This window comes from Arvicola amphibius, chromosome 9, assembly GCF_903992535.2.
Source record: "Arvicola amphibius chromosome 9, mArvAmp1.2, whole genome shotgun sequence".
Taxonomy (NCBI): domain Eukaryota; kingdom Metazoa; phylum Chordata; class Mammalia; order Rodentia; family Cricetidae; genus Arvicola; species Arvicola amphibius.
The window spans coordinates 38,104,651-38,117,478 of NC_052055.2; the positions used below are offsets into that span (position 1 = coordinate 38,104,651).

The 12,828-nt window shown below is 45.6% G+C and overlaps 1 protein-coding gene across 1 annotated transcript in view; it reads left to right on the forward strand.

Moving 5' to 3' along the window:
- Fam227a (family with sequence similarity 227 member A) overlaps positions 1 to 12,828 on the forward strand; it is a 53,516-nt gene that overhangs the window by 18,393 nt on the left and 22,295 nt on the right. The window contains exons 6-10 of the mRNA XM_042055724.1: positions 1,600 to 1,746; positions 4,365 to 4,466; positions 5,162 to 5,266; positions 8,815 to 8,938; positions 10,957 to 11,064. Of these exons, the coding sequence (XP_041911658.1) occupies positions 1,600 to 1,746; positions 4,365 to 4,466; positions 5,162 to 5,266; positions 8,815 to 8,938; positions 10,957 to 11,064 (586 nt within the window). The remainder of the gene's footprint in view (positions 1 to 1,599; positions 1,747 to 4,364; positions 4,467 to 5,161; positions 5,267 to 8,814; positions 8,939 to 10,956; positions 11,065 to 12,828) is intronic.

A 12,828-nucleotide genomic window follows, 5' to 3' on the forward strand; every position in this document is an offset into this window, starting at 1 on the left:
AAAGCCCTAGGTTCTGTCTCCAACATTGCAATTTTTTTAAAAAGATTTATTTATTATGTATACAACATTCTGCCTCCATGTATGCTCGCACACCAGAGGAGGGCGCCAGATCTCAGTACAGATGGTTGTGAGCCACCATGTGATTGCTGGGAATTGAACTCAGGACCTCTGGAAGAGCAGCCAGTGCTCTTAACCTCTGAGCCATCTCTCCAGCCCGATTGCAATTTTTTTAAATTTCAAAAAGAGCCCCCAAAAGTGGTTATTTAAACTATCCAGATCACCTGTACCAAAAGCCATAGGAAACAATGCATTATCTTTTCTGAAAAAATTTACCATATTAATTTCGTGTGTATGTGGGGGGGCGGTACACATGCTGTGGCACACATGTGGAGGCCTGAGGACAACTTTCAGAAGCCAGTTCTCTAGTCTACCTTGTAACTCCAGGGGCTTGATCTCACGTCATCAGACCTAGTCGCTGGCACCCATCTTGACTGCTCCTATTTCCATTATCTTTTTATCACCTTTAACTTAGTAAATTCCGAAACAGCACAAAGCCTGGTGGTTGGGTCTGAGGTGAAACTGCCTTACATGCCATTGATGGTGTCTGAGTATAAATGTCCCACCTGAGGTGGCATATTGAGTAAATGGCAGAGTGACCTCTGATTCAGGATCAGCACAGTCATTCAGCAAGCTCTTCTCTCACTGTCCCCTCCCATGGCCAAGTTATAAAAGTAAAGCACTAGCCCAGCACAGCGCATCAGTAGGTGCTGTGGGCTGATGGTAATTTGCACCCCTCATTCCACTTTCCTGCATTGTCCCATCTTTTTTAAATTAACTATCATGTTTGCATTTGGATATAAAAATTAATTTAATGATATATATTAAGTAATGTCATATATTGAGACAGTTACATCATTCGATAAATATTACTGTTTTAAGAAAATCATGCTAGCTGGGTAGTGGGGGCACACGCCTTTAATCCCAGCACTCAGGAGGCAGAGGCAGGCGGATCTCTGAGTTCAAGGCCAATCTGGTCTACAGAGTGAATTCCAGGGCAGCCAGGGCTGGCTACACAGAGAAACTCTGTCTTGAAAATCTTGCTAAATAAATGACACAAAGAGGCATAGGACTATGTGCTCTAAGATATTAATGACAATAATATTGAAAGTAATGAGGGAGAAGTCAATTAAACTGTAGCAGTTTACATGATAATTTTGAGAACAGTATACACATACATACATACATACATACATACATACATACGTACGTATGTACATACACATACACACACATACACCCTGAAGAAATCTAGAATAAGGCTAGGTGTCTAAACTAGGACATAAAAGTGTGTATGTGTGGGAGAGACAGGCAGGAGGAGGGAGGGTTAATAAATGTATTTGGAAGTCTTTGCTCAGAGCTTTAAGAAAAGCAGAGCTGGTGCAGCAGGTGTTGGGGAGTGGTGCTGGGTCGGGGAACTCTCATTTGCTCCCTGTCTGTGAGTCGGTTGCACTGTGTGTAGAGGGGGAAGGCATGTTCTTGTTTTAAATTGTCGAGATGATGGATCCCATTTTCATAGTATGCTTTTTTTTTTCTCGTCAGAAAAGAGCAGATAAAAACCTGCTGGCAGAGCTTTACCAATACCCCCCATTTGATGAAACTAGGCCCAACAGGCTTCCCAATGGCGTGGACTTCTGCGATATGGTGGGCAATGTGATCCGGTCTGAGAAAAACCCGCTTAGTGGCAAGGTAAGGAAGAGAGCAGGGAGCCAGCTCACTCTAGCTATACAGGCATGCCTGCTGAGGTCAGAGGACTCTGCAGGAGGGGCAGAACCCAGTCGTCAGTGCTGGCTCTCTCGCCAGCCCTTGCAGTGTATTTTGATCATGTGTCCTGTTAAATAAACCAGCTGGAGCAAATACCTTCATATCTACGCGTCTGTCTGTGGGCTATCTGCTGTTCTCTCAACTGCTCTGTGGCACGTCAGTCAGCCTGACTTCTATTACTTTCCAGTTAGAACAATTCTGCTTTGGGTGTGGAGTATTCCCCAACAAGGCTCATGCATAGGGCTCTGGAGGGAAGAGTGATGATGCCCCAAGATGCTCCACGCTTATGTGAAGCAACGCCAGAGGCAGGTGACTGTAGTGAGGAGCAGCAGGCCTGCTTTTCGTCCCGCCTGGCTTCTGCACGGCTAGCTTTACACCCGAAATAATTACACGGAAACTGTAATTTAAACACTGCCTGGCCCATTAGTTTCAGCCTCTTACTGGCTAATTCTCACATCTTGATTAACCCATTTCTAATAATATGTGTAGCACCACGAGGTGGTGGCTTACTGGGAAAGATTCAGCATGTCTGACCTGGTGGCTGGCTTCATGGCAACTGACTTATTGCGGAGAGGCATGGCAATTGCCTCACTTCCCTTCTTCCCAGCATTCTGTTCTGGCTACTCCACCCACCTAAGGGCTGGCCTATCAAATAGCTAAGGCAGTTATTGCCTATTTTTTTTTTTTTTGTTTTTCGAGACAGGGTTTCTCTGTGGCTTTGGAGCCTGTCCTGGAACTAGCTCTTGTAGACCAGGCTGGTCTCGAACTCACAGAGATCCGCCTGCCTCTGCCTCCCGAGTGCTGGGATTAAAGGCGTGCGCCACCACCGCCCAGCCCAAGGCAGTTTCTTTATTAACCAATGAAATCAACACAAAACAGAAGACCCTCCCACATCAGGTGACAGCTCTGTGGAGGTCTGCAGAAGGAAGACGGTCAGAGTGCTCTTGGTGACCATGTGGCTGGGCCTCTTCATCTTTTATGGCTGCATGATCTCTTTCCCCCAACAGTTCTGGTCATTGGTCATTGATGCATTAGCCTTAACTAGTCAATAGTCCCTCCATTCCTGAGACTTGCATGCAGGCAACTGTACTCACTGCTACACCTTCCCCCGCCCAAGCCATCTCCCCGTCTCTATCTTTCTTCTTCCCTTCTTTTTTTCCCTTCCCTTCTCTTCCTCCTCCTTCCCATCACCTGCCTGTGCTGAGTCAGTCCCGTCCCGCCTGAGTGAGATGGAGACCGAAGGCATGTGATCCAGTGGCAGACACACAGGCGTCCCTCAGACATATATGCTATATGGTGGGGAGAGCACAAGCTAAAACTTCTGCTCCTCTAAGTTTGTGTATAATTGTTTTAATTTTTTTTTAGTTCAGAGAACCTACTTGACCTTTATTTGTTATTTGAGGATCAGGTGGCAAATAATACCTTATTCTACAACTTAGAAGTCTTGTTCCTTGGTTGTGATAGAAGGCTTGGCTTTTCTCAGAGGAACATGAGGAAAGGACATAGAACAAACCAGGCTGGTCAGAGTCAGGTCCTTCCCACTTGCTTTTCCTGTAAGGATTCTTAAAAATAAAAGGAACTTCTTTATACACACTTATGAAGACAGTGCTCATCTGAATTACTACAGTGGTCTGGGTTCAGCAGCTAAGCGTTCTTTTTAATTATTTACCTGATTCCATATAATTTTGATATGATGACGGTGTGATTAGCATTAGAGGCTTTGTTGGGATTGGCTGGGTTCTCTGTGGCCTCACACTCATATTTATTTTTTTTTTAAGGAAATCAGAGAAGCATCACCTTTCACGATAGCCACAAATAGCATAAAATATCTTGGGGTAACTCTAACCAAGGAATTGTTTTAATTTTTGACTTAGGTATATTTATTACTGATTCAGCAGAGTCTTGTGGCTCCTTTGCCTTGTATCATAGATGCCTGGGTGACTCCCTCTAGAGTTGTGGGTTCCTAGTACTGGTTCTGCCATTTGCTGGTCATATTACTTTAAGTCCTTTGAGCTCTGTGGTCCTCAGTGTTCTGAACTATGGAGCTTCGGTTTCCTAGTATGTGATAATAATGTGTGCTCAGAGATTCTAGCCAGGTTAAGAGAAAATGTAATGTCACTTAGCATAGGGCCATGAAAATCATGAGACTCACTGAAAGGTTAGGGTTTTTTTTCTTTCTTTCTTTCTTTTTTTTGGTTTTGTTTTGTTTTGTTTTGTTTTTTAGTTTTTGGTTTTTGAAGACAGGGTTTCTCTGTGTCGCTTTGTTGCCTGCCCTGAAGCTAGCTCTTGTAGACCAGGCTGGCCTCAAACTCACAGAGATCCTCCTACCTCTGCCTCCCGAGTGCTGGGATTAAAGGCGTGCACTACCACTGCCCAGCTTCTTTCTTTGTTTTCATTGCTACCGATTCAGCTCTCAGGAGGTTGGGACAAGGAGAATCACAAGCTCCTGGCACAGGAGACATAGTGAGGCTCTATCTTGAGCAACAATAGCAGTAATAATAACAATGGCCACGATACTAATGTGAACTTCATTTCTTTTCAAGTCTTACTGTTTAGACAGAGAATTAGAGAAGTTTCTATCCTCTCCCCCCCTGAGCGCCATCTGGCTGGACAGCTTTTGGTGGCTATTTCATGAACGGTACCAGGTAAATGTGAACCTGTGTCTCCTCCCTCACTGGCCTTGCCTTCTTATGGGGCCAAGTCCTAAGTCCCTCTGTTCCAGTGAGTCACCTCTGCAGATTCAGCCTCTCACCTCCCTACTCCTGCCCCACCCACGTACTTGAACCTTAACTCCCCTGAGCTTGAGCAGTCAGTTGCTGCTAAGTAGTGGGTCCAGGACAGGGGTGAGAGGAGAACTTGGGACCTCCTGGCCCAGACTTAGGAGTTTTCCTTCCCTGACACTCCATATGTGCTTTGTAAATATGGACAGTAGACAAGCAGCTCATTCCTCAACCCATGGGTTGTGACCCCTTTGCAGGGGTGAGGGTGGGGGCTCAAATGACCTTTCACAGGTGTCACATATCAGATATTTACATTACAATTCATAACAGTAGCAAACTTACAGTTATGATGTAACATTGAAAATAGTGTAAGTCGGGGGTCATCACAGCGTGAGGTAAAAGGTCGTAGTTGAGAAGCACTGCTCTAGTAAGACTTCTGAGGTGAGATCAGTGCTTTGCCTGAATCGTAGACCCTGCCAGGTGTAGTGGTGCATATTCAAGGCCAGCCTGGGGTCTCCTGGTGAGGCCATCTCTGATAAAACAACAAACGAGAAAGCATGACAGTCCCTGGGCAGCTGCCACAGGCATGCTAGTAATTCTCTCTCTCTCTCACCTGGCAGCCAAACAAGGAGATCCAAAACAAGCTGTTTGACCGAATAGCCCGAAATTATGCCCTCCTGTTGTTCAATACGGTCAGGTCCCACTATGAAGAGGCGCTCATAAAAGTGAGTATCACTTGCTGCTTTAAAACATCTTTGCTGAGCCGGGCGATGGTTGTGCACACCTTTAATCCCAGCACTCCTCAGGAAGATCTCTGTGAGTTCGAGGCCAGCCTGGTCTACGAGAGCTAGTTCCAGGACAGGCTCCAAATCTACAGAGAAACCCTGTCTTGGGAAAGAAAAAAAAAGAAGAAGAAGAGAAGAAGAGGAGGAGAAGGAGGATGAGGAGGAAGAGGAGGAGGAGGAGAAAAAAAAAACATCTTTGCTGGCAAGAGAATACCCCAAACAGGCTTTTCATAAAGGAGTAATAAATACCCATGCACTAATTTATAATTTAGCCACTGCAACGAAGTATGACTGAGTCCTACGCTTGCTGGGGAAGACATAACAATATGTTTTTAGAGGGGGGAAGAAACACAAGTTATTCAACTCAGTGTTTTAAAAACTATGGTATGCCGGGCGGTGGTGGCGCATGCCTTTAATCCCAGCACTCGGGAGGCAGAGGCAGGCGGATCTCTGTGAGTTCGAGGCCAGCCTGGTCTACAAGAGCTAGGTCCAGGACAGGCTCTAAAAAAGCTGCAGAGAAACCCTGTCTCGAAAAACCAAAAAAAAAAAAAAAAAAAAAAAAAACCCAAAAAACTATGGTATATAGCAATCACACATTTTGTAACAAACAGTTCAGTTCATGATAGGTCGCATCTCTGGCAGTGGCATCTCAGCTAGTCCTATGAGATTATATCACATAAAGGTGACAAGCCATTATAGTTTGTGTGAGTGCAGTCTATAATGTTTATTTATGATGAAATCACCTACTGATGCAGTTCTCAATGTATTCTCACCATTAGATGATAACACAGCTCTGTGTGTAAATGCACACACATGCACACCCAGGAATAGAAAAAATCTGGGAAATATTTGCCAAGTTCCTAGCAATGGTTGTCTCTGAGGACTGAGGTCATAAGGGAGTTCACTTTTCTATTTCTTCTTCTTTTTTTTTTTTTTTTTTTTTAAAGAACTAAGACCTTTCAAGGGCCTGGAGAAATGGCTCAGAGGTTAAGAACATTGGCTGTTCTTCCAGAGGTCCTGAGTTCAATTCCCAGCAACCACATGGTGGCTCACAACCATCTATAATGAGATCTGGTGTCCTCTTCTGGCCTGTAGGCATACAGACAGCCAGAACACTATGCATAATAAATTAATTTTAAAAAAGAATTAAAATATTTTTATTTTATGTATGTGGGTGTTTTGCCTCTGTATCTATATGTGCTCTGTGCACACAGTGCCAGCAAAGGCCAGGAGAGGCCCCCAAACCCCCTGGAACTGGAGTTACAGCTGTCTGTGAGCTGCTGTGTGGGTGCTGGGAATTGAACCTGGGTCCTCTGTAATAACAGCCAGTGCTCTTAACTACTCTGCCGTTCTTCTATCCCTTTTGCTATTCTAGTTCATGTTTCTGTAGTATTTAAATAAGCTTTGTAATATTAGAATGAGATGTGTAAGCACATGTATACCTTGTGTGTGTATATTAACTAAAGAGACTGCTGGGGGAAAATGTGTCAGTATTTCGATAATTCGCAGGTGAGGAAGGACAGTGTAAGCATGAAATAGGAGAAAGGTCCTCAAAACAAAAGACTGGTGTATTGAACTATGTATTTTCATCATATGTGTGTGTGTGTATATGTGTGTGTGTGTGTGTGTGGTATATGTGTGTACTGTGTATGTGTGCGTATCTGTGTATTGTGTATGTATGTGTATGTGTATGTTTGTATATGTTTGTGTATGTGTGTGTATCTGTGTGTACTGTGTATGTGTGTGTATTGTGTATGTGTGTGTATGTTTGTGTATGTGTGTTTTTGTGTGTATTGTGTATGTGTGTGTATCTGTATGTATTGTGTATGTGTGTATCTTTGTGTATTGTGTGTGTATTTGTGTGTATGTGTATCTTTGTGTATTGTGTGTGTATTTGTGTGTATGTGTGTATTGTGTATGTGTGTATCTGTGTGTATTGTGTATGTGTGTATAATTTTTTTGTGAGTCAAGGACTCACTCTAGCCCAGTCTAGCTACAATCTGACTCTGTAGTCTCAGCTAGTCTCAAATTCTCCACCCTCCTGCCTCAATCTCCAAGTGATGAGATTACTAGCCAGAATCATTACACCTATCCATTGACTGTATAGTTTTTTGAACTACTACACAGAAAATTAAGATATAAATAACAAACTGTACAAAAATACTGGTGGCATTTTTTAGATTTTTTTTAAACGTGTATGAGTGTTTTACCTACATGTATGTCTGTGTACCATGTTCATGCCTGGTTCCTGTGGAGATCAGAAGAAGGCACCAGATCCCCTGGAACTAAGTTGCATGCGGCTATGAGTTGCTTTGTGGGACCCAGGAGTTGAAACTGGATCTTCTGCAAGAGCAGCTAATGCTCACTGAGCCAACTCTCTAGCTCCTGGTGGTGTCTGTGTTACACAACATAAAGACCTCTTGCAAATTAGTAAGAAAAAGTTCAACATCTTGAGACTGGAGTGATGGTTTAGCAGTTAATAGCACTTGTTGCTCTTACAAAAGTCATGGGTGTAGTTCCCAGCACCCATAGGGTAGCTTACACCATCTTTAACCTCAGTTCCAGGGGATCCTACATATTTTCCTGACCTCTGCAGGAAGCCAGCATACCTGAGCTACATGGACATATATGCAGGCAAAACATTCAAGTCTAAAACAATTTTTAAAAAATTAGACATCTCACCAGGCAATGGTGGTGTACGCCTTTAATCCAAGCAAGCAATTGGGAGGCAGAGGCAGGTGGAGCTCTGTGAGTTCGAGGCCAGCCTGGTCTATAAGAGATAGTTCCAGGATAGGCTCCAAAAACTACAGACATTTAATAGATCCCTGGATAAAGTACATAAATGAGAAATTCACTGAGGAAGAAGTATGGATCGGAGAAAAGTTTAGTCACAGATCAAAACAAAAATGAAAACAGTAATTGAACTCCCTGGAGCTGGGGGTGTTGCCCTGAAACAGTGCTTCTCAACATGCATGAGAGCCTAAGTTCAGTCTCCAGCATCACACAGAGAAGAGAAGAGAGGAGAAGACCCCCTCTCAGCCTGTATAGTGGTTCACACCTGTAATTCCAGCATTCAGCAGGCAGAGAGATGATTCACATAAATTCCTGGGCTGCATAGTGAGACCTTGTCAAACAAAGCTCAATTGATCCTGTTTGGGGTAGATAGTAATAGGGAGATACATGCATATGCAGTGTATATATTTCCATATCTTGCTATTTCCTTGGCTGTGCTCTGGGCAGAGTACAGAAGCACTGAGCATTAGAACACTGCGGAGGTGTGCTGGGGGAAGGCAGAGATTGCTGGCTGAGCAGAGTCTGGTTCCTGAGGAGTGTCCTCAGTGACACCCGGAGATGGGGAGGCAGCCCAAGACAGAAAGGAAGGTAGCCTGGTGTTGGGAAGGACTTTGGTCACCGATTCTTGGCTCAGTCAGGCCTCTTTTCTGAGGGCAGAGACACTGGGACTGATGCTGAGCTCTGTTTCCTCCCAGAGGCTCCCATCGCTTCTGAGCAAAGCCCTGTACACCAGCTTCTGCTGCTGTTTCCCCCAGTCCTGGTTCAACACCCATGAATTCAAGTCAGAAATTTGTAACACCATGGGCCTGTGGATCTCAGGTGAGAGGGGAGGATCTTCCTGCCAACTAGGGAAGGAAGGTGGTGCAAAATGTTTCCCTCCAGAGGCTGGGTGTGTTTTTCGACTGCCTAGCATCAAGACAGCCTTCCTGTTGTTTCCTTATCAGTGGAGTCTGAGCTTGGTGCTACATACCTGCATATATGCATCCCTGGCTATGGCAGGGAGTTTGTGAGTTCAAAGCCAACCTGAATTCATGGCAAGCCCCTGCTTTAAAAAAAAAAAAAAACAACCCACAAATACAGTAGCCAAAATGAACTATAAACAAAGTTAAAGCTGGGTATGGTAACACACACCTGCAGTCCCAACACTCGGGATGCAGAAGCTATGAGTTTGGGCTAGCCTGGGCTATATAACAAATATCAGGCTGACCAGAGTTACTTAGACCTATCTCAAAACACCAGAGAGAAAGAAAGGGGGAAGGAAGGAGCAAGGGAGGGAGAGAGATAGAGGATGAGAATGCAGGAGAGTGAATTGAGCTGCAGTCCCAATTCCCCTTTCCTCGTAGGTAGTTCTGAGACCTGGCCGCCTGACCTGAGCCTGTTCCCCACCACGTCTGCAGGGTACAAGGCAGCAAGTGTCAGTTCAGCCCTGTTAGTTATCCGTATGCCCTGGACCCCAGAGCAGCAGGACCCAGGTGGCCCCACAGTCCACTTCAGCACATACTGTGCCAGCTCCACCTTAGCTTTCCCAGATAGCTTCATTCCTTTCCCCCACTTCCCTATCTCAGCATAGAACCTTCCTGAGGTCATTGAATGCTGTTATTTTTTTGTGAGGATTTTTGTTGGTCAGATAACGTGCGAAACAGGCAACTTTGACATTTTATGTTGGGAGCAAGAAGTACGACAAGGTCACTTCCTCATAAGGAGCTTTGTCACCATGGCTAAGGCATCCAGTAGGAAACATGGATCATAGAGGAGGAGCGGAATGCTTTGGGGGACCCCTGTGCAAGCTACCTGGTCTTCACTCCCTCCTTTCCACGGGGAGTCACACAGAGCCCATTTACCTACCTGCCAGGGAGATGTAGCTACTCGTGTGTGATGCCTCTGCCCAGGAGAAGCATGTCAGAGATTCACGACCAAGGTTTTCATTCAGGGTCATCTTGGAGACACCTCTGTCTATCTGGGATCTCAGTTCTGGAAAGCTGGCATTTAGCCAAGCTACACTGTCTACGGACAGCCCAGGAGGAATAGCTCACTCGTTAAATAGTTTTGTGTCAGCGTAAGGAGCTGTTTGCTGGCTGTGTTCCCAGACACTAGCCAAGGCCTAGCCTCGCTGGCCTTTTTAAGCCTTGGGCCTGCTGGGTGAACTCTTTGCCGTGCATCCTTTTAGCCCTCAGAACATGAAGGGTTAAAGAAGTTCAAGAGCAAACAACTGAGTGTCATGCTTTTGACCCAGAGTTGTTCCCCTCCAAGGCTAGGTCTTGGATCAATGTAGCAACCTGTCTCTTATTTTCCACCTTCTTCCTGCTGCTCCTTCTCCCTGGTCCTGCTTTTGCCTAACTAATCACCAGGAATAAACCTCCTGTCTACTCCTATTGCCGAATGAAGGCAGCAGCATCGCTCAGTGGCTCACAGTTCTCCAGTGACCCTTGGAAGCATCGTTTCTGGCACTAAGCCTGAGAGTGTGTTGAACAACCTTCGCTGAGCAGTTATTCACTGCTGCCCAGTCCAGTGGGAGGCCCTGGGGACACAGACTGACTGCCCTAGCCCCTACCCCTGGGGAAGGGAACTCTTTATTCGGCAAGAACAATGGGAGGCAAACAGGAAACTGGGCAACTGCAGCATCTTCATTAGCACTGTCATGGGGTCACACACCCAGGCAACAGAAAGTGGCAGGGCAGGTGGCATTGTCCCCATTCTTCAGGTGAGGGAACTCTCTAGAGAGGAAGTGACAAGGCCAGGACAGTGCTGGTAGCCATCTCCAGTTCCCTGAAGCCAGCAGGAGACTCAAGGCCCTTCTTATTAGTGGAAGTGTCTGTTACCCTCTTGGCTTCTTCTAGGGACGTATCCTTGCCCAAAGAGCTATGACAATTGGGACTACTCGGAGCTGGATCCGGAGAGGTTCCGGAGAGAAGAACTGATGTTACAGAGCAGTCGACTTATAAGGGGTAAGCACCCAGCTCCGGCCCTGTCCCTTCTGCCCCTTTCACAGCCCAGTCACAGCGTAACTGAGGCAGTGTACCAGGGCACTGATGTCCCCACCAGGTTTTCTCTCATGGGCTTCTAGGCTAGCCATCAAATGAATACAATACCAGTGTCGCTGAATATGGGGAATAGAGTTTTACATTTGGTAGAAAGGCTGGGGACACCCAGTTCTGACACAGGGATTGCCTAGACCATGAGTTCCATCTGTAGAGCTATAAGCAAACATGCAAATCTGCCTTCTTGTCTGTCTGTTCTCCCATACTGTATCAGGTCTGTGTGTACCAGTATCATCTACGAGCCTGCGTGTTCTACACTGTATGGGTCTGTATGTTCTAGTATCGTCTATAAGGCCTGTGTAATTTATACTCTATCCTGTCTGTATGTTCTAGTATCATCTATGAGGCCTGTGTGTTCTATACTATATGGGTCTATATGTTCTAGTATTGTCTATGAGGCCTGTGTATTCTATGTTCTATCCAGTCTGTGTGTTCTAGAATTGTCTATGAGGCCTGTGCATTCTATACTCTATTGGGTCTATATGTTCTAGTATCATCTATGTATTCTATGTATTCTATGCTCTATTGGGTCTATATGTTCTAGAATTGTCTATGAGGTCTATGTGTTCTATACTCTATTCCGTCTGTGTGTTCTACTGCCTGTGAGACCTGTGTATTCTATGTTCTATCCAGTCTGTATGTTCTAGTATCGTCTATGAGGCCTGCATGTTCTATACTCTATTGGGTCTATATGTTCTAGAATTGTCTATGAGGTCTGTGTGTTCTATACTTTATCCAGTCTGTATGTCGTACAGTAGAATATGAAAAGCTAGTTAAACCGGGCAGTGATGGTGCACACCTTTAATCCCAGCACTCAAGAGGCAGAGGCAGGTGGATCTCTGTGAGTTCGAGACCAGCCTGGTCTACAAGAGCTAGTTCCAGGACAGGCTCTAAAACTACAGTGAAACCCTGTCTCGAAAAGCTAGATAATAGGAACCTAGGAGTTTACTGGTTCCTGGGACCTGCTGGAACCTCTGGGTGCTATTTCATCTCCATGACAATCAAGTGAACTACAGGAGACACATGTGTGCCACCAGTGACGACACTGATGACCAGAGGAGTAACTTGCACAGTCCCAACTTTTCTATTTCCCTCCCCATATCATATCATAGACATGTTTTGGTGGCATACACCTCTAATCCAAGCACTTAGGAGACAGAGACAGGAGTTTGAAACCAACCTGGTCAATTACAGAGCAGAAAATTCTACTGCCCACCTGTCAACCACACCATGAGCACTCTGACTACAGTTCATTGGCATTGCTACTTCACTTTGGTGGCTAGTTAAAGAGTCTGTGAAGGTCACGTCACATCGTGTCTGTGAGCCAGGCCTTGGGCTGAGATTTTTTCTGGGCCTGTGAGCCTTGCCCCTCCTCCCTATCCAAGGGCAGAGGCAGGCGCTTGAGCCACAGCATGTGGATTGCACCTCCCTTGGGTAGAGACAGGGCACGGAGGTCACATGGAGCAGTGCCAAGACAGCTCCGACACTGGCCATGCGAGACGTCCACACTGAGATTTGAAGGTCAATGTTTCAGACAGGTGGAGGGAAACCCACTGGTGTAGACGCTGTGGTTAAGTCGACTGGACCCTGCAGCTGAGCCAGGCCCCCGCTGCCGGTGAAGTTTTAGTCTCGTCTTGGGGTTCCAAGGAAGAGCCCAGTTGCAGCGTCAGT